The sequence below is a fragment of the Thunnus albacares genome, chromosome 8 (genome assembly GCF_914725855.1).
Source record: "Thunnus albacares chromosome 8, fThuAlb1.1, whole genome shotgun sequence".
NCBI classification, from domain to species: domain Eukaryota; kingdom Metazoa; phylum Chordata; class Actinopteri; order Scombriformes; family Scombridae; genus Thunnus; species Thunnus albacares.
The window spans coordinates 23426017-23451342 of NC_058113.1; the positions used below are offsets into that span (position 1 = coordinate 23426017).

General features: G+C 38.3%; 1 protein-coding gene across 4 annotated transcripts; it reads right to left on the reverse strand.

Annotated features, from left to right (window-relative positions):
* Positions 1-270: 270 nt before the first annotated feature.
* Positions 271-24302, reverse strand: inpp5b (inositol polyphosphate-5-phosphatase B). Of its 4 annotated transcripts, XM_044359516.1 has the most exons (23): positions 24015-24302; positions 22765-22845; positions 22273-22370; positions 22094-22123; positions 21882-21992; positions 20031-20174; positions 14510-14600; positions 12958-13128; positions 9940-10041; positions 9521-9635; positions 8590-8706; positions 7180-7367; positions 6790-6901; positions 5159-5268; positions 3822-3957; positions 3434-3544; positions 3031-3196; positions 2423-2658; positions 2127-2240; positions 1664-1748; positions 1094-1221; positions 874-985; positions 271-474 (listed from the first exon to the last, which is right to left on the reverse strand). In XM_044359516.1, exons 1-23 carry the CDS (start codon positions 24068-24070, stop codon positions 365-367), a joined length of 2724 nt encoding a protein of 907 aa, XP_044215451.1. In that variant the 5' UTR covers positions 24071-24302; the 3' UTR covers positions 271-364. The 4 variants fall into 4 exon arrangements, with proteins under 4 accessions (XP_044215451.1, XP_044215447.1, XP_044215450.1 ...); XM_044359512.1 differs by lacking the exons at positions 21882-21992; positions 22094-22123; positions 22273-22370; positions 22765-22845; positions 24015-24302 and adding an exon at positions 20496-20574; XM_044359515.1 differs by lacking the exons at positions 20031-20174; positions 21882-21992; positions 22094-22123; ... (1 more) ...; positions 22765-22845; positions 24015-24302 and adding an exon at positions 17928-18004.
* Between the last annotated feature and the right edge of the window lie 1024 nt (positions 24303-25326).

The window sequence follows — 25326 nt, forward strand, 5'->3', positions numbered from 1 at the left end:
ACCAGAGACACACACCTTTTTTCCCAACAGTTTATATATATATAAAAACAATATGATGCTGAGATCAGAAACAATAAAATACAAATTATTTCTTAAATAAAATATACATACATTAAAAATTGTTAGCTCTCTCTTGATGCTCAATGATACACAATAAACTCTGTGACTCAACAGATCATAAACATTGTTTTGAAACAAATTAATATCAGGTAAGAACGGTCACTTATAGTAATTATTCTATATAGCTATACAAAGAACGATCTAGGAATATAAGAAATCATTACAGTTTATTTCAATACTGGACTATACAGTTTTTTAGTGTTCAGCTTCAGCACTAAGGACAAAGGGGGGAGAAGTCCTCCATCTAGGAGGATCCTTGGGTCAGGAAGTGCTGAAAGAACTCCTGAGTCTTCCTCTTTTCTGCAAGGTCCTGCTTCTTAGGTGACTTCAGGAGCAAGGAGGCAAAAATGGTGACTATGCAGAAGAAAGAAAACAGATTATTCCCACTACACAGTACCAATGCCCTAATGTTATGCTGTGATTAGTCGAGTTTCTTTTTTTTTTTTTTGCATATTTAAAAGAATGTGTGTGAAAAAATTACAGTCATGATCATATTCAGATCTTACCACAATTTCTTTTTGTTGTTTATATTAACCCTTTATTTATACAGGTTGGCTGAGCATATGTGCTTTTACACAAAGCTGGAAAATAACTTGAGCAAACAGATTCATAAGCGAAACAGAAAATAAACTGGATCTTCCTTTATTTTCACTTTCTTTACTTGTCAGTTCCTCTTCATTCACTAAATATACTGACATAAGCATAAAGCATCAGCTAATAATAACATATTCACAAATGAAAGATTGTTCTTACCCAAGATGTTGACATCTAATCGATTGCTTGCAGAATTCTTCAACAGCTCACGAAGAAAGGCAGCTAAATAGTTGAACACATTTTGATGGCACTGAGGTAGCATGGAAATAACCTTAAAAAAAAAAACCAACAACATTACATCAGATTCACTTTTATGATTTAAAACATGTTGAAATAAACCAATAGTGATATTTAATTTACTGTAGGCTGCCTATTTTACCTTCTCACACTGATAGGCGTTGGAGCAGCATTCTAGGCACTGCTGGTAAAAGGAGTAGGGGACCACAGGCTCTGGAAGGGCATCTAGGAAGAGAAGCAAGGCCTCGGCGACTGAGTGGTTACTGCCCACTACAGGTCAATATAAGGTTAAGGACAATTCTTGAGCACAATTTGCATATTTTGATACGTAGTAGCTGTAACATAACAATTAAATATGTTATGTAGCAGGATTCATTCGAGGCAGCAAGTTAAGCATTCACTTTATTTGGACAGAAATACAGAGAAGTGTGTAAGTACTTCTCAAGTTTTTTTTTCTTGTTTTGCATCACCCCACACACTGGATATGAAATGAAACTTGCTATGACGGTAAAGTGCTGACTTTCAACTTTAGTTTGAGGGTGTTTACTCAGCAGTTGTATCTAATATTGCACCGGTTTATGCAACATGGATGTCAACACCCTAAAAAATGTAATGCTTAAACTATAGAAAATGTGTCAGTTCAAATACTTTCAAATGCTTATTGAAGACAATTTTACACAAACGGTTAAACTGCAATAGTTTTGAAGGATACGGAGAGAATCTGGCATGCCAGTGTCAAGGCAATCCCTTATTTCTGAAAATTCACTCCGGAGTCCAGGTTGCTGAAATATGTCTTCCTGCAAATAGAGGAGAGTGACAATGAGGACAATTTACTTTGGCTGGAAAATGCGTTTGAAGTATTATGGAGCTGCAATGGACTCAATTAAAATCAAAAGCAAACTCTTATGTTTACTTGAATCAAGGCTTTTAAGATCAAGATTAAATCCCTTCACCAAATCAATGCAGAGGCTCTACAAAGCTACTTTGCTGATAGGCACAGCTATAGAGTTATTCCAGTGTCTTTAGCCTCAAGACACTAAACATTGAAAGTTTTTTTTTTTTTTGCTCAATTGCTGTGAAGTACAGTAACTTTCAAGTACAAACTAAATAGGAGTTAGTGTTCTATGATTTTATTGCAGCATCAAAACAGAAGCATCATCATTATATTTTCTGACCTGTTTGATTGCATAGCGAAACAAGTGATCCACCATCATCCAAAGTTCTTTAGGAATGTCTAGAGGCTTTTCAATGCTTGCTGCGTTGTCTTTTCCAGACATTTCCGCCTCTTGCTGAGACCAAACAGAGCAAAAAAATAAGCAGTTTAGTCAAAATGGATTCAAATGTGCAAAGGTTATTAAAAAAAACAAACCCAAAAAAACAACCCCATCATCTTGTGGCCTATGAGACAATCTTGACTGGAGAAGAGGTACTTTAAGCACACTGTCCCTACTCTGCATGTGGGAGCACTTACCAGTTCACGGAGGGTCCTTTGAGGCATCTCTTGGATGGGTTCCCTCAGCTGACACAGTGAACGGATAGATGTGCCGTAGCAGCTGGGCAGGTAGTTTCCTGTCACAGAGATGAAGTAGTCCTTGCCACGCTCTAGGTGGAGCACCAGGATGTCTTCGATCTGCTGCTTGCCAGAGTTAAGATCAGGCGCCGTTGAGCGGTTCACAAAAACTTCAAGCTCTACGTCCATAGAAGCACCTAGATGATTTAGAAAATAGGACACAAAAGTAACAAAGGATGACAAAACTGTCAGGAAATGATGCCTGCTGCCTCAGTGAGTAATACATTGTGCTAGGGTCACTGAAAAGCAGTCACAAAAGGTAGTGTTCATATTTCTTTCTCCTGAGCCTTAAGATCACTCCATTATTTAAAGAATGACATATCTGCCTCACTACCTTTAAACACTGTGATTGGCTCCCTCACTGACAAAATAACTGTCTAAATCAAAGAGGTCAATCTTTCTAAGCTATCTGGACTCATAGCTCAGAATTATTTCACAATTTGTAAAACCTAAAGGCTGGACATTGATGCTTTATTACAATGAAATCTGTGACTGTATGTGCTATTCACCCTGAGCGATGAAGCCTTTTGGTGGGTTGGCTGTGAGCCAGGGCTTGCAGTATGTGGACTCATTTGGCTTCTGGATAAACTCAAACTGACATGGGACCTGCCCGTCGTTGAAGAGGCTCAACTTCTCTGCCTGGTGCTGCATGAACTTCACGTCCTTAAAGTGGACCTGAAAGAAAGGATTCATAAGGAAGGATTCGTAAGGCATAGTGGATTGTACTCTCTGTCATGTAAATGTATCCTTTAAATATCTGCATTAGGCTGAAAGCCCAAGATCAATACACAGTTTCATTAGTGGAAGGTTTATCAAAAAAAAAAAAAGAAAAAAAAAAAGAGAGGTCATATCAGAAATGTATTAAAGCTCCCATTACACCATATTAAGCCTGAAAGTGATAGGAAACTTTACCTCTCGCTTCATCAAGGTGACAGATGGAATACATTCATTCTCCATTTTGTCTATATTGCGAACAATCTCTTCAAAAGTCTTCTTATAGGACTCACTATTTACTCTCTTGATCTGTAGGAACAGACAGAACGAAAAGGCAAAGAATCAATGCAGCATTTACATGTGTTTAATATGTATATATTACATATATTAATACAGTACAATCACTGCAATAAGATGGAAAAAGCACTTTTTATTGATTTATCATCTCATCTCACCTCCCATACTTTTCAAAACTATGTATGAATTTCAATTTCAAAGGGAGGACCACTGTATCTTCTTTCAAACAAAAAAGAAACCCAATTAATGAAATTCAAAATGAAACCATTTAGAAGACTGAATCATTTACCCCAACGGCAAGCAGGGAACTGACTGGTTTGTGGTCACTGGTCTTCAGATCCATGTGACCCTGGTAATGCTGTTGCTTGATGTGCTTCCCTCTCCATAGGATACGGTCACACCAGGCAGGAACACGACATTTTTCACTAAATGCAGAAGAAATAAACAGATATTAATTCATAAGTATTTTTATTGTATATTTTACTATGACATTCATTAAATTATACAATGCAAAAATTACATCTGTATCACAGTGTATGTGTATTTTATCAAAGTTAATGAGGGCATAGTGTTGTGTTGTGAACCCTGTAGGGAAATTCTCTTATCGGGAGCTGAGAACAGAAAATACCACACAACGCTGCCTTGTGATTTATGGCCACATTAATTCAGAGGGATGTCTATTAATGACATTAATTTAGAGCACAAAAACTGGATCTGAAAGTTCATTGATTTATTAAGACCACAAATTCAATACAAGGTTGTTTCAGTTTTTTGATTTAAATACCTCTGGTGCAATGTGAGTATCCTCTACATGTTTATCAGGTAAAATATGTAAGCAGCACAGTCTGATTAATGGCTGATGACGTCCACTTTGCATTACATTACAATATCAGTTTTCCTCCTTGAACCCGATATGTCTATCGGGATGCCAATGTGGTGTACTTGTGGACATATTTTTGTGAATGCTCAAAAAAAAACAAAAAAACAACTGTGCTCCGGGTATCTTATTTATGTTATAAATCCATTTTAATTTTGTTATCCTGTTTCTATGCTGTATTTCTGTAATTACTGTTTATTGTTTTGTTCTGTACACACAACATCTATCGCATGTCTGTCTGTCCCGGGAGATGGATCCCTCCTCTGTTGCTCTTACTACTTCTTCCATTTTTCCCCCCTATTTTTTTTTTCGGGGAATTTTTTCCTTATTTGAATCAAGGGTCTGAGGATAGAGGATGTTGTATTGCTGTACAGATTGTAAAGCCCCCTGAGGCAAATTTGTGATTTGTAGTATCGGGCTATACAAATTAAATTGACTTGACTTGAAAAGCGGTTCCATTAATCATCAAACAATGGAAACAAAATGAGGTGTCTTAACGCTGAAAAATTTCTCTGATGAAGGATCCAGCAGTTGGATTGTTTTGTGTGTTGCAAAATGCAATGACAACACAATTTCTCTGCTGTTTTACAAGGCTGAAAAGCTCTTCGATATGCAGCTAGAGCTGGAGTATTTCACATACACATCTGAAATTATGCTCACTTTCACTATGAACATGATTGCATTGTTGAAGAATGACTAAAAATGGTTCACTTTTAGCTCCCTGCAGACACGACTTTATAGGAGATTACCTTGTATCCCACTTGTCAGAGCCGGTGTCGTATTTGTAGGTGGGCTGGAAATCAATCTCTCCTTCGACAAAGCCAACAAACACGGCCTCTTCATCGATCTGCCTCTTGAGCTGAGGACCATATGCAGCTCTTAAAGGAAAATTCCGGTTTATTTGAACCTGATGTATTTCCCATAAATGTGGCAGTTGTGACTTTATGTGTCCTGCTACCTTTGCTCTCTTGAGCTCCATTATTGAGATTCAGGTGAGCAAGGCCTTGCATATAACAACGGTTATCTGAGCAACCTCCGTCAGCCTCCTACTGCTTTAGAAATAAACAAGATTTTTACACAAATTGCTTCAAAAGTTTATTTGTGAGTCTGAACGAAAGTAAATACAGGAACTAGCTGCTTGTAGCAGCATTATGGTTAATTGCATAGGGAACTACATCACAGGATGTTCACATGTCAGTTTGTTTATGGGTGAGTCTGTGGATAGCTCTGTTCATGCTAGAGAAGTAGTGACTTAGTAGATGAAATAAAATGGTTCATGCCTCCAAGTTTCAAGGACAAAATGACAAGATCTACACTGTGCAGTTTTCATGGATTACCACTGGATGATAGTGACTTGCGTACCATAATTTCTCACACAGTTACATGTTGTTATTGCATTTTTTTCTTACTGTGTGGAGCTGAACATTTGGTGCAGCCGGCCTCGCTCTTTTCATCCAGTTGATTATGTGCAGGTGAAACGGTGTCCAGGATGACAATGTTGATGAACACTGTAAATCCTTATGTAGTAGTTGCACAGAGGGATTACTCTCATCCATGGACACTTCTCAATTTTCTGAGTCTGACAGCAACAGGTTTGACGGCAGAAAAATTTTTCCTCTTCACTCGTCAGAAGAGGAGAGTAATGACTGCAGGAACAGCAGCAGTTTCTCTGAGGTAATCGTTACTGAAAGTTGACTTTCTTGATGGTCCTGTTGCCTTTCTACCTCCATTCTTCGTTTTTCTTCTTTCAGTTCTTTTATCTACTCTCTTTGTACTCCAGCTCAAATAAATACGCTTGGCCATTCAAAGTAAAATGATTCACTATCGTCTTCATAATAGTCCACGTGATGATCTATCATTGCACTTAACCTTTTTAGTTTCCTTACAGTCTAACCAAAGTGAAAGTCAGCCTCATGCATATAAATAAACTGGCATGCGTGGATGAATATGTGGGTGGCTCGGTTAGCTGGCAAACTTCCCTGGATGTAGTTCCCTATGCAGTCAGCCGTAATGCTACTATAGGTGGCTAATTCCTGTGTTTATTTTCATTCAGACTCAGACAAACTTTTGAAGTGTTTCATGTAAAAATCATGTTTATTTCTAAAGCAGTAGGAGGCTGGTGTAGGATGCCCTGATAACCGTTGTTATATGTGAGGCCTTGTTCGCCTGAATCTCAATCTGAATCTCCGGAATCTCAATAACGGAGCTGCAAAAAGAAAAGTTAGCGGGAAACATAGAGTCCTAACTGCCACATTTATGGGAAATACAGCAGTTTCAAATAAACTGGAATTTTCCTTTAAGTATCACCACTCATAGTAACAGTAATGATGAATACAGACATATTTGAAAAGCATAAAGACAAGGACATTATTGGGATTACCTGATCATAAGTGTGCAATGTTTCAAAGTCCTTCTTGCTGATTAGCTCCTTCACACTGTCGACATCAAGGTCACTGATCCTGTAGTTGAGGTCCCCAATCCATAAAACCACACTGGTGAAGGAGTCGGAGGAGATAATACGGCTCAGATGTTATCACAGTTTGATAATGGATGAGACTATGCAAGTCATATTCAGCCACTACAAACATAACAAATGAATTCTAAAACACTGGATTTGAAGAAAAAAGGCTGCAAAGATGTTTAATGATTAAAAGGTTTGCCTGACATGTTCATGAGAATTATGTTTGTTCTTGATGTAGTGCTTTAATATCTACATAAATAGTTCCTACAGAATTTTTTTCTGTTCTATAATTCATTAACAGTTTCATACTCATGCTTCATGATAGTGAGCGGGGGCTGGGTAGGGTCAAGCTGGCGAAACTGGAGACGGCTGCAAATGTCTTTATAATCTTGATTACGTCTCTCGTATTCTTCAATGTGGGCGGCCAGGTGAGAGTTGACCACACAGATATCAGAGTTGTGGAAGCGAAAGCGGACGGCCACAGCGCCCTTGTTTCCCTGCAAATTGATGAGTGATTAACATAGAGAGAGACAGAGAGAGAGAGAGAGAGAGAGAGAGAGAAAGAGAGGGAAATTCAGCAATTCAGTCAGAATAATGTTAAGACACTAAATTCTCCTGCAAAAAGATTTGGAAAAATAAAAATGGTTTAGATAATATGGGGTTATACTGGCTCTTTTACTTGACAGTAATCCAATATTATGCTAACACTTTGGTGTTGTCATTTTTCAGATGGTTCCTTGTGCAGGACACAAACTGGTCTCATTACTGCAGGAAAGGATGGAGCAAAGGCTCCCAATGATCACCAGCCAACCATCTGCTCTACACTGCAGGCACTGCTAAGTAAGCACAAGTGCATAAAAGACAAGAATAACCTACACTGCAACATAGCATGGGGAATAAAGTTTGAGCTGCTGGACTTAACACATCACGGGAGAATGAGCATTAAAGAGAAACAGTTCAAAGGAGGATTCAGACAAGGCTTGGAGGCACAACACTGGTTCAGCTTGTTTACTCGTTTTCAATGTATTTCATTGCTTCTATTACATTCACTTACGGGTGGCGGTCCAGCCAGAATTTTCAGCATCACAGCAAAACCCTTAAGCACAACATTGCCTAATTTATTGCTATTTGCCTGCAGTTGTTTTGTCTGATAACTTGCACTCACATTGTTTATAGAAGCCTGATTGTTTTCAGTTATGTCTAAAGCTACCATTGATACCAACTCAACACTTCCTGTTAGTTCCTCACAATAAATGTGTTTTAATATGATGGCAACAATGCAAATGACGTTGGCTAAATTAATAAAATTCAACAAAGTCGGTCTAAAAATCAGTTCAGACGTTTTTGGCACTTGATGCCTGAAAGTTGGTTTGAAAAGGACAAAATACATTTTATTACATCTATGACAAAGCAAGCTAAATGTGAGGGAATAACAAAACAAAGAGGATTGATGTTATTTATCAATAGTAATTTTAAAATCAAACAGGAGTTGTGTAACTGCTTGGTTTTGGTTTGTAAGGAAAAAGATAAAGATGAGCGACACTCTATCACTTATGTTCTTGTCCTGCTACAGCTTGCCAGAAGCATAGGCTCTATACCAGCTGTTCAGCTCCAGCTTGCTCCTTTCATGCTCCTTGTAACACGCTCTTTACAAAATACCAGTAAACCTGCATGAGGACCTGTGCATGAGAGTGCATGAATGTTAGAATCAGTCCTCACCATCCTTCCCATGATGCCAGTGCCCACGGTCTCAGTCTCCACATCAGAGATAAACTCTGCATGCTCCTTCTTCACATAGAAGAGCAGCATGATGCCCACCAGACGCACCAACTTTACCTGTAGCAAAACATGGATAGATTTACAAACATGAGTTCATAGAGTAAAGGGGAAAAGATGCACACAAACTCCTAGAGTAACATGAAACATGCTATTTGCATACAAAAACAATATCTACAGTTGAAGAAATTCAGTGTCATTATCCTGTGTTTTAACCTCAAGGACGAACGGACGCAGAAAGCTACATCACAGAATATAAAGCAGTTGCCCATGAGAGAAAGCAATGTAGTTTTTAAGTCTCCCTGTCAATCTCATATGAAATAACATTCAGATATTTCTGTAAAAAACATTTATTTTCAGCTTGTGTGTCAACTACAGAGCGGCCAACTGTGCTTTAGTCTGAGAACTGACAGTGGATGAAGAAATGACATGTCATTGTAGTGGCTGCATGACACATAGACATCCTGTAAGCCCCGAGATAACTAGAAAACGGTCCAGCCAAGAAAAGAGGAAGTTAATATGCTAGCATCAGCACTCTGAGAAAGGGGAAATAAGGGGAAGGGAAAAAGAGAAAGACCAAAAAGTAACTTAAAATATAAGGCCTGACTAAGCCCATCAAACTATCAAGCTCATATAAATGTTGCTGGCATCATCCTGTGTAATTTACTGTGGCTGGATGACATTACCATGGCCACAAATAGGAATTGCATGAGGATCTTGACACTTAGCTGTTACACAAAATATTTCAAACACAATCAAAGTAGCATGAAAATATAATACAAAAAACAGACAGACAATATATTGGCAAATAACATTCTCAGGCCTAGAAAAAGAAGATTAAAGGAAAGGAAAAAAAAAAGAAAGACTTCCTTACTAAGGCATACTTGGCTTCTGGATGCAAGGCCTCTGACACAGCCTTTGTCCACTCCAGCTCCTTGGGGGTGTCATTGAAGAAGAAAGCCTCTTTGCTGAGGTCAAGCTCCTGGAAACTATCAAGAAGGACAAAGAGTAATTCTTTAGAGTTTGACTACCATGTCTGAGCTTTACCCAGTACTTTTCAAGGCTTTCTAAAAACTTTTCCACTCCTAAACACCAAAGTAATAAACTGAAACGTAGGCTGGATTTTGTGGACACATAGTGGTGAAATCTGTGGGTGGGCATGTTCTCATACTTAAAACAGGATCAATGGCCGCTTACATCTGTCAGAGGTTTGAGCAGTATATGTCTGTCTGTGTAATGGGATTAAAGTGGAGAATTGCAAAGCTATTTTGCAGCAGGGTTGATGTGACTTACCCCACGCAGTATATGTCAGGGGGGTTGAGAGTGCAGCTCAGCCAAGGACGGAGGCTTTCCTTCGGTGTCTGTCCGTTTACATTGTATGTGCCGAGGAAAAAGCTGAAACGGAGTAGGGAGAGATGAGGAGTGGGCACAAAAGGAGAAGAATACAGAGTCACAGTTTGTTTGAACAAGTGCTACTGATTATGAGTTAATCCTGCTGACTGTGAGTGATTTCCAATTTATATCACAGACAGATTAAAATAGTATATAGTCTATATTAATCTGATGTTTTGTTATACTGCAGCACTCCTTTAGTCTCAAACTTTTATGTCAGTTACAAAAAGGAGTTGCCGTGTAAACAGTAACACTCTAAACCATTGAGAAGCCCCACTGGAACTCGATTGCCTTGGTAAGAGAGCCAAGATATTGTCATTTACATCCCCACTGAGATGTACTCTGCCGGCTCACATTTTAAACCATTTCCTTTCCATTCACAAACTTGCTTATCTGACCTTCAAACAACTGCTGCACAGGAGCAGCACAGAGTTCTTTACTTTGTGCTGACTGCCATCGTGCTGGCCAGTTTCTGCTCAAATGGCACTAGCCTCAGCTAACTAGAAAGATGCTGAAGCCATCTTTATACATAAGCCTTGCACTGCTGCTTTCCCAAGCTTTTTGCCTGATCTGGTACATCAACATGGATATTCAGTACATTTTCAGGATGTACTGTAACATGAGCTGAGAGTAGACTATGCTCTGTTTGGTCTATAAAATGTCAGAAAATAGTGAAAAATGACAGTGACTGTTTCCCAAAGCCCAAGATGACATCCTCAAATGTCTTCTTTTGTCCAGACCAACAGTCCACAACTCAGTGATATTCAGTTTACTACTAAGACTTAAGAAAACAGAAAATATTCACATTTGAGAAGCTGGAATCAGAGAATTTGGACATTTTTTCTTAAAGAATAACTAATGTCTTAGCACAACATAACCTATTTTATTATCTGGTATTTCTGACAAGGGTAAAAACTTAAGCATGTAAACCAATCAGCATATCCTATGAATAAGTTATCTATATACGCATATTGAAAATACTGATTTGAACACAAAGCATGAATGCAATGCTTTGTGGCAGCTGAATAGAGAAGCTCTGTTCTTCAGCATCTCAATGCACAGATCCCAGATCATGCAGCCATTGTAAAACTCTAAAATTAAGTAACTTTAAGAGAAACCAGTGCTGACATGTGTTTCATTATGATGCATTAGCTATGTTGAGAGAGTTTCAGGTCTCTGTGAGTTGACTTTGACGGCACACTGAAATGAACTGAAACCATGTAACTATGTATCCCTATTCAGGGTCATGCAGGGACGGAAAAATTCCCAGAAAAAACTAGGTAAATGAAAAACAAAGCTCTGCTAATTTAGTGAGGAACATGTTTTATTTCCTGTAAATTCTTCACAATAAAAGTCTCCTGTTGTTTAGTCATTTGAAAGCTTTTAAGATGAAGCAGTAACACAGGAAATGTTGGGTTTGCATCAGCGGTGATTTAACACAACTCTGATATGGCTGCCCCTCGGCAGGCTTCAGAAAAGCTGGCCAACGAGAACAGAGTGGGCTCATGGGGAGCAGGGCCTTAAAGAGACAGGAGCTAAAACTGCCTGTTAAGAGACAGAGGCTGAACTGAGGGGCTGCATAAAGGGCCAGTATAAGATAAATGAGGAGTTTTTTGAACTGTGAATCATGCAAAGCCACTCTAGTGGAGTCCCAGAACAAAATATAGAGCTGGAAATGAACATAATAGGTTCCCTTTAACCTTAATTCCTGAGAAGTCTGGTGTGTGGGAGAAAATCAGAGCCCTCAGGGGAAACCTGTACCAACATGCAAATTCCACACAGAGAGGAATGGAAATTAGACTTAACACAGGTCTTTCTAGGTGGGAGGAAAGAGTGCAATCCACTGACCCGACATGCTGCCAATGCTACATATAGGGCTTTACTGTATACACTTCCTTTTTGGCATGTTTTCATACAGTACCCAGAATATTTCCCTTTTCATGTCATGCTGTTTAATTTGAAACACCCATTGTCTTTATATTCTTTTTCATTCTTTGCTAGATTTTTCTATATGAGTGTAAACATCAAGGCACAGATCTACCAGCAGGAGGCAATATGGTTGATAACTAAAACATGATACTGAATTCTTACTTTTCAATCATCTGACCACCCTTAATAAACGCCTGAGCCCTTATAGAATGATTAATTTCTACAACAAATACTAAATGAGATGAAGAGCTACAAGCAGAAATACAGTATGTTTACCCACTAGGTTGGTGCATTTCTAGACAGTGGTGCTTAATTTAGCAAAGAACTAAGTACACAGAAATACAAACCCACAGATGTTGACTCATTCTTTTTACATAACACTTCTAGGATCCAAGCTGTGCTCACAGTTACGCTAAGGGCTCACAATGCTCCTGCCCAAAAGTTTTTAAAAACTATTTTATATTTATAACTGGCCAGCAGAGTACAGCTCAACACAAATGTATAGTGTAAATATACTTGACTTGTCTCCTAATTCGAAGCTTTAAATATTAATTCTATATATAGAAACGGGGTGTTATATATACGCTAGTCTTGCAATGTCTCTTTGCACTGCAATGATATGAGGCTTACAAAAAAATCTGTGAATTTAGTTATGGCAATATTGTGTTATAGGTAAAATGTGTTTTCCTGGTTCTAAATGCTGTATTACACTAAGCGATACAACTTTCTTAACTGTTCTGTCTGAGCAAAATTAACAGCCAATCAGAGACCAATCATATCTCTCTAGATTAGATTAAATAGTGTAAGCCCCACACAAAGCATGAACACATTATTGATACTGAGGAAATCTGTAAAAATGTTTATTTGATATTTGATATGACAAAATTGATACTGTTGTGATGTGTTGTGTCACTGTACCACAATCACTTGTGCCAATCTGCCGAACACATGACTAAACACAGACACAACAAATAATTAAAAGTAACATACCTGAAGTGCTCTTGGTAAGTGTAAAGTTCTTCGCTCTTCAGCAGCTCACACCTGATGAGGTTGTCTCGCAGGCCGAACTGCGGCATGGCCAATATCTGAGCTTTGTTAGACGGGGTGTGGCTGGAGGAACGCACCAGGTCATCCCGGTCTTCACGACTGGAGATGCCCTGACTGCACACCAGGAGAGGAAAAATAACAGTTAGGTGTGGGGTGAGTGGAGACAGACCAAGATAGAAATGAGATCATTTCATCATGCTGGTGTGATTTCAGAGGGGATGAGTATCAGGGTGATCATAAACGTAAAATTTTCCTTTCTAATGCTTATGCACAGTTGCCATTTTGATCCTCTCTAACCTAAATGCATCAAACCTTTCCTCTCCTAAAAGCTAGGAATAAAATTATGGCATGAGAGACACATTACACTCCACTCCAGTGTTACAGCCTAATGTACAGTAGATCACCACAGCGACAACAGGAACCCTGGTTATGCAGACAAGCTCTATTTCCATGCCGTCAATATGGAATGGAGCTGAGAGGAGAGGAAGAAATATAATATGGCTGGACCATGTATTCTTCCAGGAATATGCTGCAACTTAACTCCATCTTACAGTAGGCAGCAGTAGCCTCCAGGTTAAACAACACATTTGCATTTCACAGAAACTTTAATTAAAACACCCATCACCAAGCTGCTGCCATGCACGTACACAGTACCTTATGCAACTGTGGAATTTTGAGCACACTCAGTAATTCTACATTTTTGTCAGAAGGCACATTCAGATATCGTCAAATCTAGTAATTTTTAATAAAACTAAAGCATAGTCCACCCTGTAAAACATCACTGCTAGTATGAACATTTTGGTAGAATGTATCCATATTGAAATGGTCACATTTAAGGATATGGCTGGCGATTTTCTATATTTTTCTTATTGTCACATGCAGAACCTACTTACAAGTATTGTGTGCGTATCCAATGCCTGATATTTCTTATTCCTCCTCTCCATCCTATTCACTTTTATGTCTGCCCTGTTTACTTGCTGTGTGTCTCCCTTTAGCACTCCATAGTGACTCTGTGTTCGCATACTCATGATATCTTTTGTACTTAAAATACACAATATTTAAGGTATCCCCCTTGGTGTTTCTGACTAGTAGTGCTATGGAGCAATGTTTTTTATGAGTGTGTTCCCGTTTTGTTTGTGTGTTCTACACACATGCGAGTGATACACATTACTGCCAATGGTTTCACACTATTCCACTGATTTACAAGTGGCCGTAACACGCCAACAAATGCAGCAATGCTTGAACAAAAGGCCCGCAGAGAAAAAAACTGCCAGGAAGTGAACATGGTTTCAAGTTTCAAAAATTTCAAACAAACGATTTTGCAAATCTCACGTTTTGGTGAGTAACACTGGATGTAAACAGAAACTTTGTTTACAAGAGAACTCCATACAATACAAATTCTAGGACTCTTTCTACCACTATATATAAAAACACAATCATGTAAAGTGTATTAGTTTTGACAGCTCCCATATGTGAATTAATAAAAAGGCCTTACCTTTCTGGAACGGAAGATGCTCTGGACGTCTGTATGCCACTGTTCGAACCTTTCTGCCCTTCTGAACTTCCCTTTTTGTCTGATGATTTCTCTGTTTGGAGAGAGCAGGAGAAAAGTAGAAGTATTAATAGTGTTTTAGTTTACAATGATAAAAATGATAAAAGACAGAGTATAAAGATAAACTGCAGCAATACAGCACAGTTATGCGTGATGTCCATCAGAACTGCCTGCATCTTTAAGATGTTATCATAAATTAATAATATCTTGTTTACAGTGGTACAATATGAGCCACTGTGTCTAGCAGGCTGCTGGGAGAACTTTTCCTCTATATTATGTTAAATGAGCTCATTCTAATGACAGAACCCAGTCCTGAGCAAACCCATATTACAAACCTGAAGTAACTAATATGGAGAATAAATTGAAAATAATTATGACTAAGAACAAAAACAAACATGCACGGTAACACACAAGTCAATCATAAAAGTGCGGTGTCAGTGCTCAGTTGTTGGGTTCAATCCACTGAGGCCATCTTTGGCAGTTGGTTACAGTTACTGCATCCTAAGTAGCTGGATTTAATGGGCGAGTGTGAAGTATGAGACAGCATGGCCCCTGTCTCCTGCAGCTTGGCAGGGAACACAGCTGGCTCTTCTGAAAGGAAAAGCCAGCTTCTTTGTGCAGGAAATTAAACTCTACAAATTTAAGCAGGCTATGTTAAGAGCACACCTGACCAAAAGCATCATTTAGTTACCCAGAGGATGAGATATATTCGACAAGACCACTAAAGAGGCCTCAATGTTCTTGATCTTTCATTCTATTTGGCAAACTGGAAGCCAAATTCATCTCTTAAAATGGGATCACAATCTGTGATACAGTTGTTTTTCAATCTGTTTGTATGAACATAGCTCAGATACACTGACATTAACTGACTGGATATAGATATCAACAGTTCTTCTACTAATATTATGTAATCATTTTTAAAACAAGGTCACGTAGGCTAGGGAATAAAACAGAGAGGTAATAAACCTGTGAAGCAAAAAGTGGAACTAAAAACCAATCAAGCAATCCAAATTAAGTCAATAAGAGAACTGACAAAGCGTTGACAAACACAACACACATTTTCTTTTAGAAAGGAATGTCTTTTGTGTCTAAAGCAGCACTAAAACTTGACATATAAATGATAAAAACAGACTACTGCTCTTATCAACTAAATATTACCACAGTTGACAGGATTTTTTTTTTTTTTTTTTGCTGCATCTTTGTTTCACAATGGAAATATTCTCATCACTACAGTTTTACTGAGAAAATAATAAATTGGCTGTGACCTATCCCCATATCCATGCAGAAAAGGTCAACATGTCACAAATGCTTACACTGCATCTTTCATTTTGTATACACTTTGTATAAAAATTAAACAAGAACAAAAAGAAAGGTTAGGCAACGCAAGGTCAGCCACAAACACCATTTTAAAAATTCCCAGTAGGATCAATGACATTTCAAGCCAAGCGACTCTGTTGTTTGTGTGAACAGGAAAAGGAAAAGAAGACTGCCCTTTTGTTTAACTGAGAAAACCCCCAGCAAACTGTGAAATGCTTCTGAAAGTGTGTGTTTAAGAGTGGAACCATCTGAGGTGAAAATCATCTTGTGCACACAAAGAAAACCCACATGAAACTCTTTGCAGAGTTAACCTGTAGGCTAAAAAAAAAAAAGAGTCTTGCAAGGACAACGCATAGTAAAGAATTGCCATTATAGATGGGTTTAAACTAACTAACTTTAAAGAAATGTAACTTCACAGTGTTGACTCTAAACTACCAAACAGGGAGGGAGATCAAAAATGATAAGTTTCTCAGTGACTACACTGTATCTGGAAAAAGGTTTGTTTTAAAAACTGTAAGGCACAGTATAACACCATGATTTTTATTGTAAAAATAAGATGAATGTACAAAAAAAGATTTTAAAAGATCCTTGGGGCTTGGTTAATATACACAGATGGTAGTTATTATCAGAAAAATGTCCGTTAACATATCTACAATCTTAGATCACCAATCAGTTGTAGTATCATTTAACACACCAGTGACTTCTGCTTATACACTCTTACTACAATGTCTTGTTCTTGCTGGAAAATGAAGCAGTTTGTTTTTTTGCATTGCATGATTCACTTTAAAGCTGCTTACTAAATATTTATTATCTTAGCATATCCAACATTTGGTGAACTACACATATCTATTACTGCAGACACCTATTTACATGTGGTACATGAAATCAGATACTGACCCTATGAGGTTCCTGTGAGTTATTATGTGGCATATTTTACATTCCTGCACATGCTTAAGTATTCTCAACCAACTAATGAGCTTAACTAAACTTTCAATCACCGAGGAGAGAGTTGCATGAAGTCTAACTAACTGCAATTTCACAGGCGTGATACGCTTCACTATCTGCGGTTGATCACAAGTCACCATAAATGTCAAGCTGTTTTATCACGTCTGACTCTTCCGTCTTAAAACAACTAAAGTTAGTCATGCTTTTAAACAACATTTGCACAAAGTTCAACATGACAACTTCCCTCCATTATCTCATAAGTTAGCTGATGAAATGCAGAGGAACAAATTGTGTTATTTATTTTAACCACAATTATAGATATGGTTCCTCTTGTCATAATCAATCGATTGGCAATCATATTGACAATAAATGACAAAAAAGCTTTTCTCACAGACGATCAGAAGACAGTCAAAACACCTTCACTGAGAGGCGTCGGAGGAAAGTTAAGACAACTGATTCAAAGCTAACAGGCTAAGTTAGCAAGTCAAAGTCCCGCACAGACAAAAAAGCCATTTGCCAACGACGGGAGGCAAAAACAATGTCTCAATGAATGACACAACAATGTGCCATTACATACCTTATCGCAACACTAGCCACCACAACAGGTGTCATTTTCTGTAACATAGCGACCACTAACATCATTGTATGTAGCGAAGCGCAACGTTAGCATTCACTGGTGTATCAACGGTGTTCATGATACATTTACAGCAGTTTGATATTGTGGCAACAGTTGATAAAATTAGTAATGTGATACTGCGAAGGTTTAAAGATATCTATAATCATTATTCCACCTGACAAATACTGGCCCTTTAGCAAATCTGGCTAAAGTTAGCTTGCTTGAAAGCGATGACAACTAGTAGCTACTACGCGCTAACATTAGCTAGGAAGCTAGCTAATCAGGGTAGACTGACTGCCACAGAGTGATGCTACAACATCCACCGCTCAACAACAAATATAGGAATATCGTCTCATACCAGAGTCTCTCATCACCCTTGACATCTCTCTGCACTGCTCCCACACATTATGTGCAGAAGTGCAATGTCCAATTTGCTTCAGAGTGAGACCTGCCCATGCTAACGTTAATGAAGGAGGAGTTTACCTTCCTCTGCTGCAGAGACAGGAGGCTGTACTAACCGCAATCTACCATGCTGAAAATGCAACCGGAAAAGTGCTATATTGCATTAGCATTGCATAAAGATGATAGGTTCACAATTGTTCGAGTGTGTCTTAAAACAAAAGTCAGGTGCCCATATGAACACTACGAGAGGTTTTCCTCGTTGTAATTATTCCTCCTGTTCACACTGGCTGTTAAAAGATCCCCTTCAAATGTGCTTTCAATTTAAGTGATGGGGGCCAAAATCCATAGTGTGTCCACACAGTCATTTTGTGTAAAAATGTATTTAAAAGTTTATCTGAAGCTCATATGAAGCTTCAGCAGTCTGAGTTAGTCACATCAAGAGGATATTTCCCACATTTACAGTCCCCTTGGCATAAAAGTCTCTCTATGTGTTTCTTCAGACACTGTTTCCCTGTTGAGCTGCGGTGGAAAGAGGGGTGTTGGCTCTAAAAAGACTAAAGTTGAAAGATAACTACTTGTTTTGACTAATTTGGATGACTAAAGCCTCATTTTAGCTACAGATGACTCCATCTGCGTTTTTTCTGGGTTGTTCAAATGGAAACACCCAGATAACCTTCAGATAAACTTAAATTATTGCACAGAAGGAGGCTTGTGCATTTTGGCCCCCATCACTTACATTCTAAGTGCATTATGAAGGGATCTTCCAATGGCCAGTATGCACAAGAGGAATGATTATGGAAAGAAAAACATATTTCATATGTTCATTTGGGTTCCTGACTATTCTTGTCAGAAAAATTGTGAACCCGTCCTTTAAGCACATGGAGTTCGAGATGACAAATCAACTGTGTAAACTCTTTTTTGAGAAAAATATGGCCACCATTTCGCTTATAAAGACTGTGTGCTTTGTATGCAAACATTAGGTTTTTGTTTGTTTTGTTTTACATGAATAACCTACTTGCAGTATTATAATATATGATTTGTATATGACATGCCTGTCATGAACAGCATGGATCTTATCTAGCATGCAAAACATATGAAATCTGCATGAAATGAACAATCATGTAAGACAAATTGCACAGACTTTTACATTTACATACACAGTTTACAGCATGATTCTAAGAAATCTAATGTGGATTATTGTTGCACATTAAAAAATGTGGTAATCTACTCTGTATATTGTTTTATTAATAGTAATAGTAGGTACTTTACTTTTAAAGCCCTCCATGTTTTGGTTCAGTTCTATACTCAGTTATATATTTCTTCTTTCATCTTTTAACTCCATATAAGGACTGGCAACCAAACATTGTTAAAGGCTTTACAGTACAGGTTTAACACAAAGGGGATCATGCTTTTGCTGCTTTATCAGATCAGCTGAGTCTGTGCCACATTTTTAAAAATCCTTTAAAGACATACCTGTATAGGTATTTTTGTAAATTTCTGGCATTTAAAAAAATGTTTTACCTAAATGGTTTTATGTTGCTGTTATTCATTTTGTTTTATCATTCTCTGAAATTATTGTCGTATTTCATAGTATTGTATTTTATGTGCACCTGTGAATCACCTTGTAACAAATGATGCTAAAGAAAAAAGTTCAATTGCATTTCGACACATCATAGCAGGAAAACAACGGGTGGTATTGATGACTTTAATAAAGGTTGCATTCCATTTCCATTACCTGGCTGTTGTGCATGCTGGCTGGTTGCTATGGCTTACTGGGAAACTTAAATGGAATGTAGCCATAATTAATGTCACTAGTTACACCTGTGTTTTGGCTGGTATGACACATGAAAATATCCGTCATGAAAAAGGAGGCCTATTGTGTGAGTGGTGTACTTCCCTACATGGCTCTCTCTTTGAGTTACGAGTAAATTCAGTGCAACTTGTGCACAGGTTGGACCAGTTGTATTCAAAGGAAGTGGTAATTGCAAAACCACTGAGTTTTATGATGAAACCCTTTGATGTAGACCGTTATCTGTGTTACACTTGCAATGGTGAAAAAGAGCAAACTCTAAAGAGATAAAAGAGGAACAACCCCTTTCACCCACTGAATGAAAGCTGAGGGACGCTTACTGTATGTGAAGAAGCTGGCTGTGAATGTCAACAAATGGAAATAGGATGACAAACCTGTTTTCCGGTGCTGGTTGAGTTTATTGAGTGTTGTGCCGAGGGGTGCAAGGGCCTGTTTGACAGCTCCCTGGCCTTTGGTGGATTTGCGATACTTGCTGATCCACTCAAATTTGGGTACCTGTGAGGGAGACTTGCAAACATCTGAAGAAGGCAGACAGAGGAGAAAGCCAGAGAATTAGAATAATTTAGGATGATTGCAAAATTACACAAGAGTGAAGCCAGAAAACAGCAAGAGCCTGGTCTGACATTTGCATTTTTTGCTTATTTGTCTTCAGGAAAAAGTGATCTAGAGCAACAGCAATGGTAAGATTCATGTTATAAATAAAAATGCTTATTTATCAACCCCGCTGGTGTTAAAGAACTGCAAGAACAGTAGTTTTCAAGGCATTTGTCACCAACAGCTTTTTATTTCTTGCTCTTACATATGGGTCTTGTACTTTAAATTCTCTTTAATCAGCTTACCTTTATCATTTCTCACATTCTTCAGTTTAACAACAACAGGTGCAAGGTCATTTAAACTTTCCATCACTGGTATCCCTCACCAGGTTAACAGCCTTTGTGGCTCATCTTAGAATACCACAAAAAAAGTGTAACACAAACAACACATCAGTCTTCATCCATGCTCATGTGGGGTTTCCGCTGTGTAAAATAGTGAGCCAGTGGAGAAAGTGACACATTCCTAACAAAGCGGACTGTCTGCCATCCTTTCAACAGCCCATTCCATTCAGATGAACAGGATGCAGCAGGTAAAAAGTAGTTCAAAAGAAGTATTGAAGAGGAAGTAACACGTCCTTTTTAAACTGTTTTCATCTTGTCCTCTCTGCGAATGTTTGCTGTGACAGAAACAAATTACACAGAGTACACTATCAAAACTCCACCCCTTCTCTCTCAATCTGTCTGTGTCTCTCTCTTTCTGTGTCAGTCATGCATCATGTATGTCCCAGTGACTAACAAATGAAGTGACACCACCAGTTTGTATTTTAAATTTGGTGTAAGTTGTGGCCGACAAATAGCAACAAGGTTTCACAAACACATTTATGTTTTTATTCCTTTAAAAAATATAGTTTTCCAAAAAACTAATGCCCAATTTAAAGAATAAGTGTATTGTATGGTCTAACACCTCAAGGCAGTTGAAGTGTTTGACTGGCTGAGCAGGTTTCCTCCACACAGATCGTTAGAGATTATGTGCGCTTCTTCACACATAACAGAAGGTGCCTGTGACTATGTTACGATCTACTAAACCCAAAAATAATCAGTGGTCTACAGACGGACGTAAAAAGTGAGTCTCAGTGTTTGTTCTGTTTTTCTATAAAAGTAATAGTTTCACACTTAACAAGATGTTAAATTCAAAGACTTTTCATTGCTAATGTCATGTCAGTGCATTGGTATATGGAAAATGGACTGCACTAATATAGCGCCTTTCTAGTCTTCCGACAATTCAAAGCGCTTTACACTGCATGCCAACATTCACCCATTCACATACACATTCATACACTGATCATACACTGCTCATCGGGAGGGAGATCTGATGCATTCACACACACTTACACACTGATGGCTCAGCCATCGGGAGCAATTTGGGGTTCAGTTCAGTATCTTGCCCAAGGACATTTTGACATGCTGACTGGAGGAGCCGGGAACCGCACCGCCAATCTTCCAATTAGTGGACGACCCGCTCTACCTCCTGAGCCACCAATTGCAACCCATTCATTTTCAAAATGCCTTATTTTTTTCAAAATTCCCACACACTGTCTTGGAGTTTTAAAAGGCTATGAGAACCCTGAATAAAAGCAAATAATACTGGGTGTCATGTAAACAGATCATATATGAATCTGAGGTTTGACCTACCACTCCAGGCCCTGTTGACCTCGCTGAGGAAGAGCCGCGAGTGGGACCCAAAAGGAAGTCTGAGCTCTAACCCCTCTTCCTGGTAACTTACTCTCACCCTGGTATCAGCACCTAGAAAAATTGGAGAAAATGGACAAAAAATGTGCTCATGAATTTCATGCAGTGGATCAGTTATGCACCATAAAACTGTTATCTAAATAACAGAAACTCACCCACAACCGCAAGTTCCTCTGGTGAGGACACTATAAAGAGTGCAGCACAAGAACTGAGTTAGAGCACTTCAAAGTAATTACTGCCTTCATGCCACCAGAAACAATAGTCATCTTGAGAAGTCCTTTATTACTGTTCATCTGTTTGAGATCATGGGGTAAAATATATGAAAGCTGCTCACCCTCCACAACAGTAAAGTCAAGGGAGATAGGTACGATGTCCTCCAGTGACACATCATCAGCAGTAATGGCCATCCTTCGATGGGTATAAATAAAGATCCTACAGAACGATATAAGACTGACATTATCATCATATGATTTTAAGGTATATTTTTTGATTAATTGAGTTGGTAATCTGAATCAACTGTACATTTACATTTGGGGGTGGACATAATAAAAGGACATGTAAAATTTATTGTAATACAATACATGAGCCCTGCAGTAAATACTACCCTTGGAAATTTTACATGTAATATATAATTTTGGTTACTGTGTCAGAGGTGCGTCACTACTTGATGCAACTCTGTGGTCATTTTCTAGGCCAGTTTGTGGTGTCCCTGGATTTCATAATGTTTTTAACCCCTGTCATCTTCTTACAAAATGGTATTGTTGGCCTATAAATTAAGGTATATTGTACAATTATACACAGAGCCATGTTATCTGTTAAAACTCACGCATGTTCTTTTGAAGACTCCACCAATCCCAGCAGTCTGCTTTCTGTAATATCATCAGAGTAGACATCACATTGTACAGCATGTTTGCAGTTTAGTTAAGGAAATATTAGAAATATTTTCTTTTCTCCTGTATTCATGAGTTCCTTCAGTCATACCTTTAAAATAACCTCATATAACTGACATGAAAAATGACCTTTCTCTCATTACAACCATTTTTTTGCTGCAAAGGGCAACACTTAAATGAAAGTTTCTGCTACCTATACCAAGTGGTGGAATGTAACTAAGTACATTTACTCAAGTACTGAGGCTGAGTATAATTTTGCAGCACATGTACATTTACATAAGTATTTCCCATATGATAATTTATGCTCCTGCTTGTTGTTTTTTCTCTATTACATTTATCTGACAGCTGATAAATGTTGTATCTGACATACAAATCATATTATTAGCTTAAAAAATGTGATACATTCTTATTGATTATACTACCAACTGTATCAGTAAATGAAATAGTTCAATTTGTTCCACCTCAGTGCAATATTAAAATGAATTAAACAGTAGTTCTCAAACTTTTTCACATCAATGACCTCTAATCTGACACAAATTAGACCATAGACCTCCATCTGATAAGATTTTTGCTTTTAGGTATTTTTTTTTTTTTTACAGAAAGTGATTGAAACCCATGACCAAAATAGTCATACATTCTGTCATTGTGTTATTTATGGATGGAATTATAGTGAAAATAAATGATTCCCCTTTTTCCTGGCGACCCCTGGGGGTCCTCAGAACTACTGATGCATTTCTACTGCATAAAAATACTTTTCATACTAGAACATTAGAACATTTTCCCGATAATACACCCTTACATTGACTCAAGTAACTTAATCCAAGACTTTTACTTGTATAACTTTTACTTTAGTGAAGGATCTGAAAACTTTTTCCACCACTACTTATAAGGAGAAAGTTGCAGCTGGTGAAACAAAGTTGCCATCTTGTGGATGGAAGGTATAACTACAAAGAAGTCACACCCGACTAAACTTGACCTACGGTATTGCCTAGATAAAAGCACAACCTACGTGAGGTTGTGATTTTTACTCAGAGACAAATCAACCATGTAGGCCTAGCACAAGCTGATACAGGCCTCACTCTTCTTCAAATGCATCGTGTTGGTTAAACTTGGTTTGAAGCTGGCACTCCTTCGTTTAAAGTATTAATAATCCTTGAACATGCGCTTAAAATTCACAAAGGATACTATAACGCAGTTTTCTTCCCTTTCCAGAGTCTCCTGAATTGCGACGGATTGATCCATGGCAAAGACAACTTGGATGACAACTTCGGCCACACGCTTCCTAGTCAAAAATACCGTGAGTCGTCTCGAGTTGTCAAGTTATTTCCTTCACACGTGAAAACCGAGAGTACAGCTGGACGAGAGACACTGCGGGGGCTCCGCGTAATCCGACATTATGCCTTTCTGGATCCAGATGTTTTCTCTGTCCTCAGCTGCTGGTCCGACCCAGGCTGCCTGCCACGCACTGATTCTGGATCTCTCTCTTTCTCTCTCTCTTTCACCCGGAGTGACGTCACATCTGGGCTGTCAGATCAGTTTGGTTCGGATTAGGCCTCAGGCGAGTGATCCAAAGAGGATTATGTCCTACATATAGACCCGTATCCCCTCTTCTACAAAGTTATATCAAAGCTTTCAAGGAGGGCTACTGAGCCCCCAAGTCAATAGGCCAAATGGTTTTCGTTTGTTTGTTTTTTGTGAAAAGAGAATCCACCCCATTCCATATTTGCACTGTGCATGTTTGCATTTGTGGGCCCATTTTGTTGTAACACACCACGAGTGGAGGAACTGATATCATATTGATATTTTTTCCTCATAAATGATCAACAGTAACATGTGTTGGCATCAGTCTGAAGAACAAGGACCTCTACTTAGAATAAGCATAAACATTGTTCCTACAGTCATGTAGCGACAAATGTATTGTAAAAAGAATAAGATACCAAATTTTCTGCACTCACAGTGTCCTCAACCTTTTTTTTGCTTTTACTAGCAACTGTTTTGAGTATTTGACCTGTTCACATCAGTTCTCTGGAAGCTGAAGACATTCTGTAAAATGTGGGGGAATCACCAACAACAACTTACCTAAGTTAGCAGAAGGTTAGTAGAAGGTTGAGGGATAAAGCTACACACACACACAAAAAAGTAATTTACAGGACTTATTAACCACACAGTGTAATACTGTTTTTTGTGGGCCCTTTGCAGCTTTTCAGAACTAGAAACATTCTATGGCAAATTTATAACTTAAGAGTTTAAGAGTAATTATATGCACATCACGTAGGTGTAAGACTATTAGAATGTGGTATCAATGAAAAAGGTAACACCTGCACACTTTAATCTGGACAACATTTTGATCCTAGTCAGATCATTGTAAGGTCAGAATTTTGCAGCTTGGAGTAAGTGTTACCTTTCTTCATTCAAATTTATTACGTAACTCTTACATATTCTAACCCTTCACAATATCCCTTCATTATAAGTCTCTATACCAAACTTTTGAACCACAA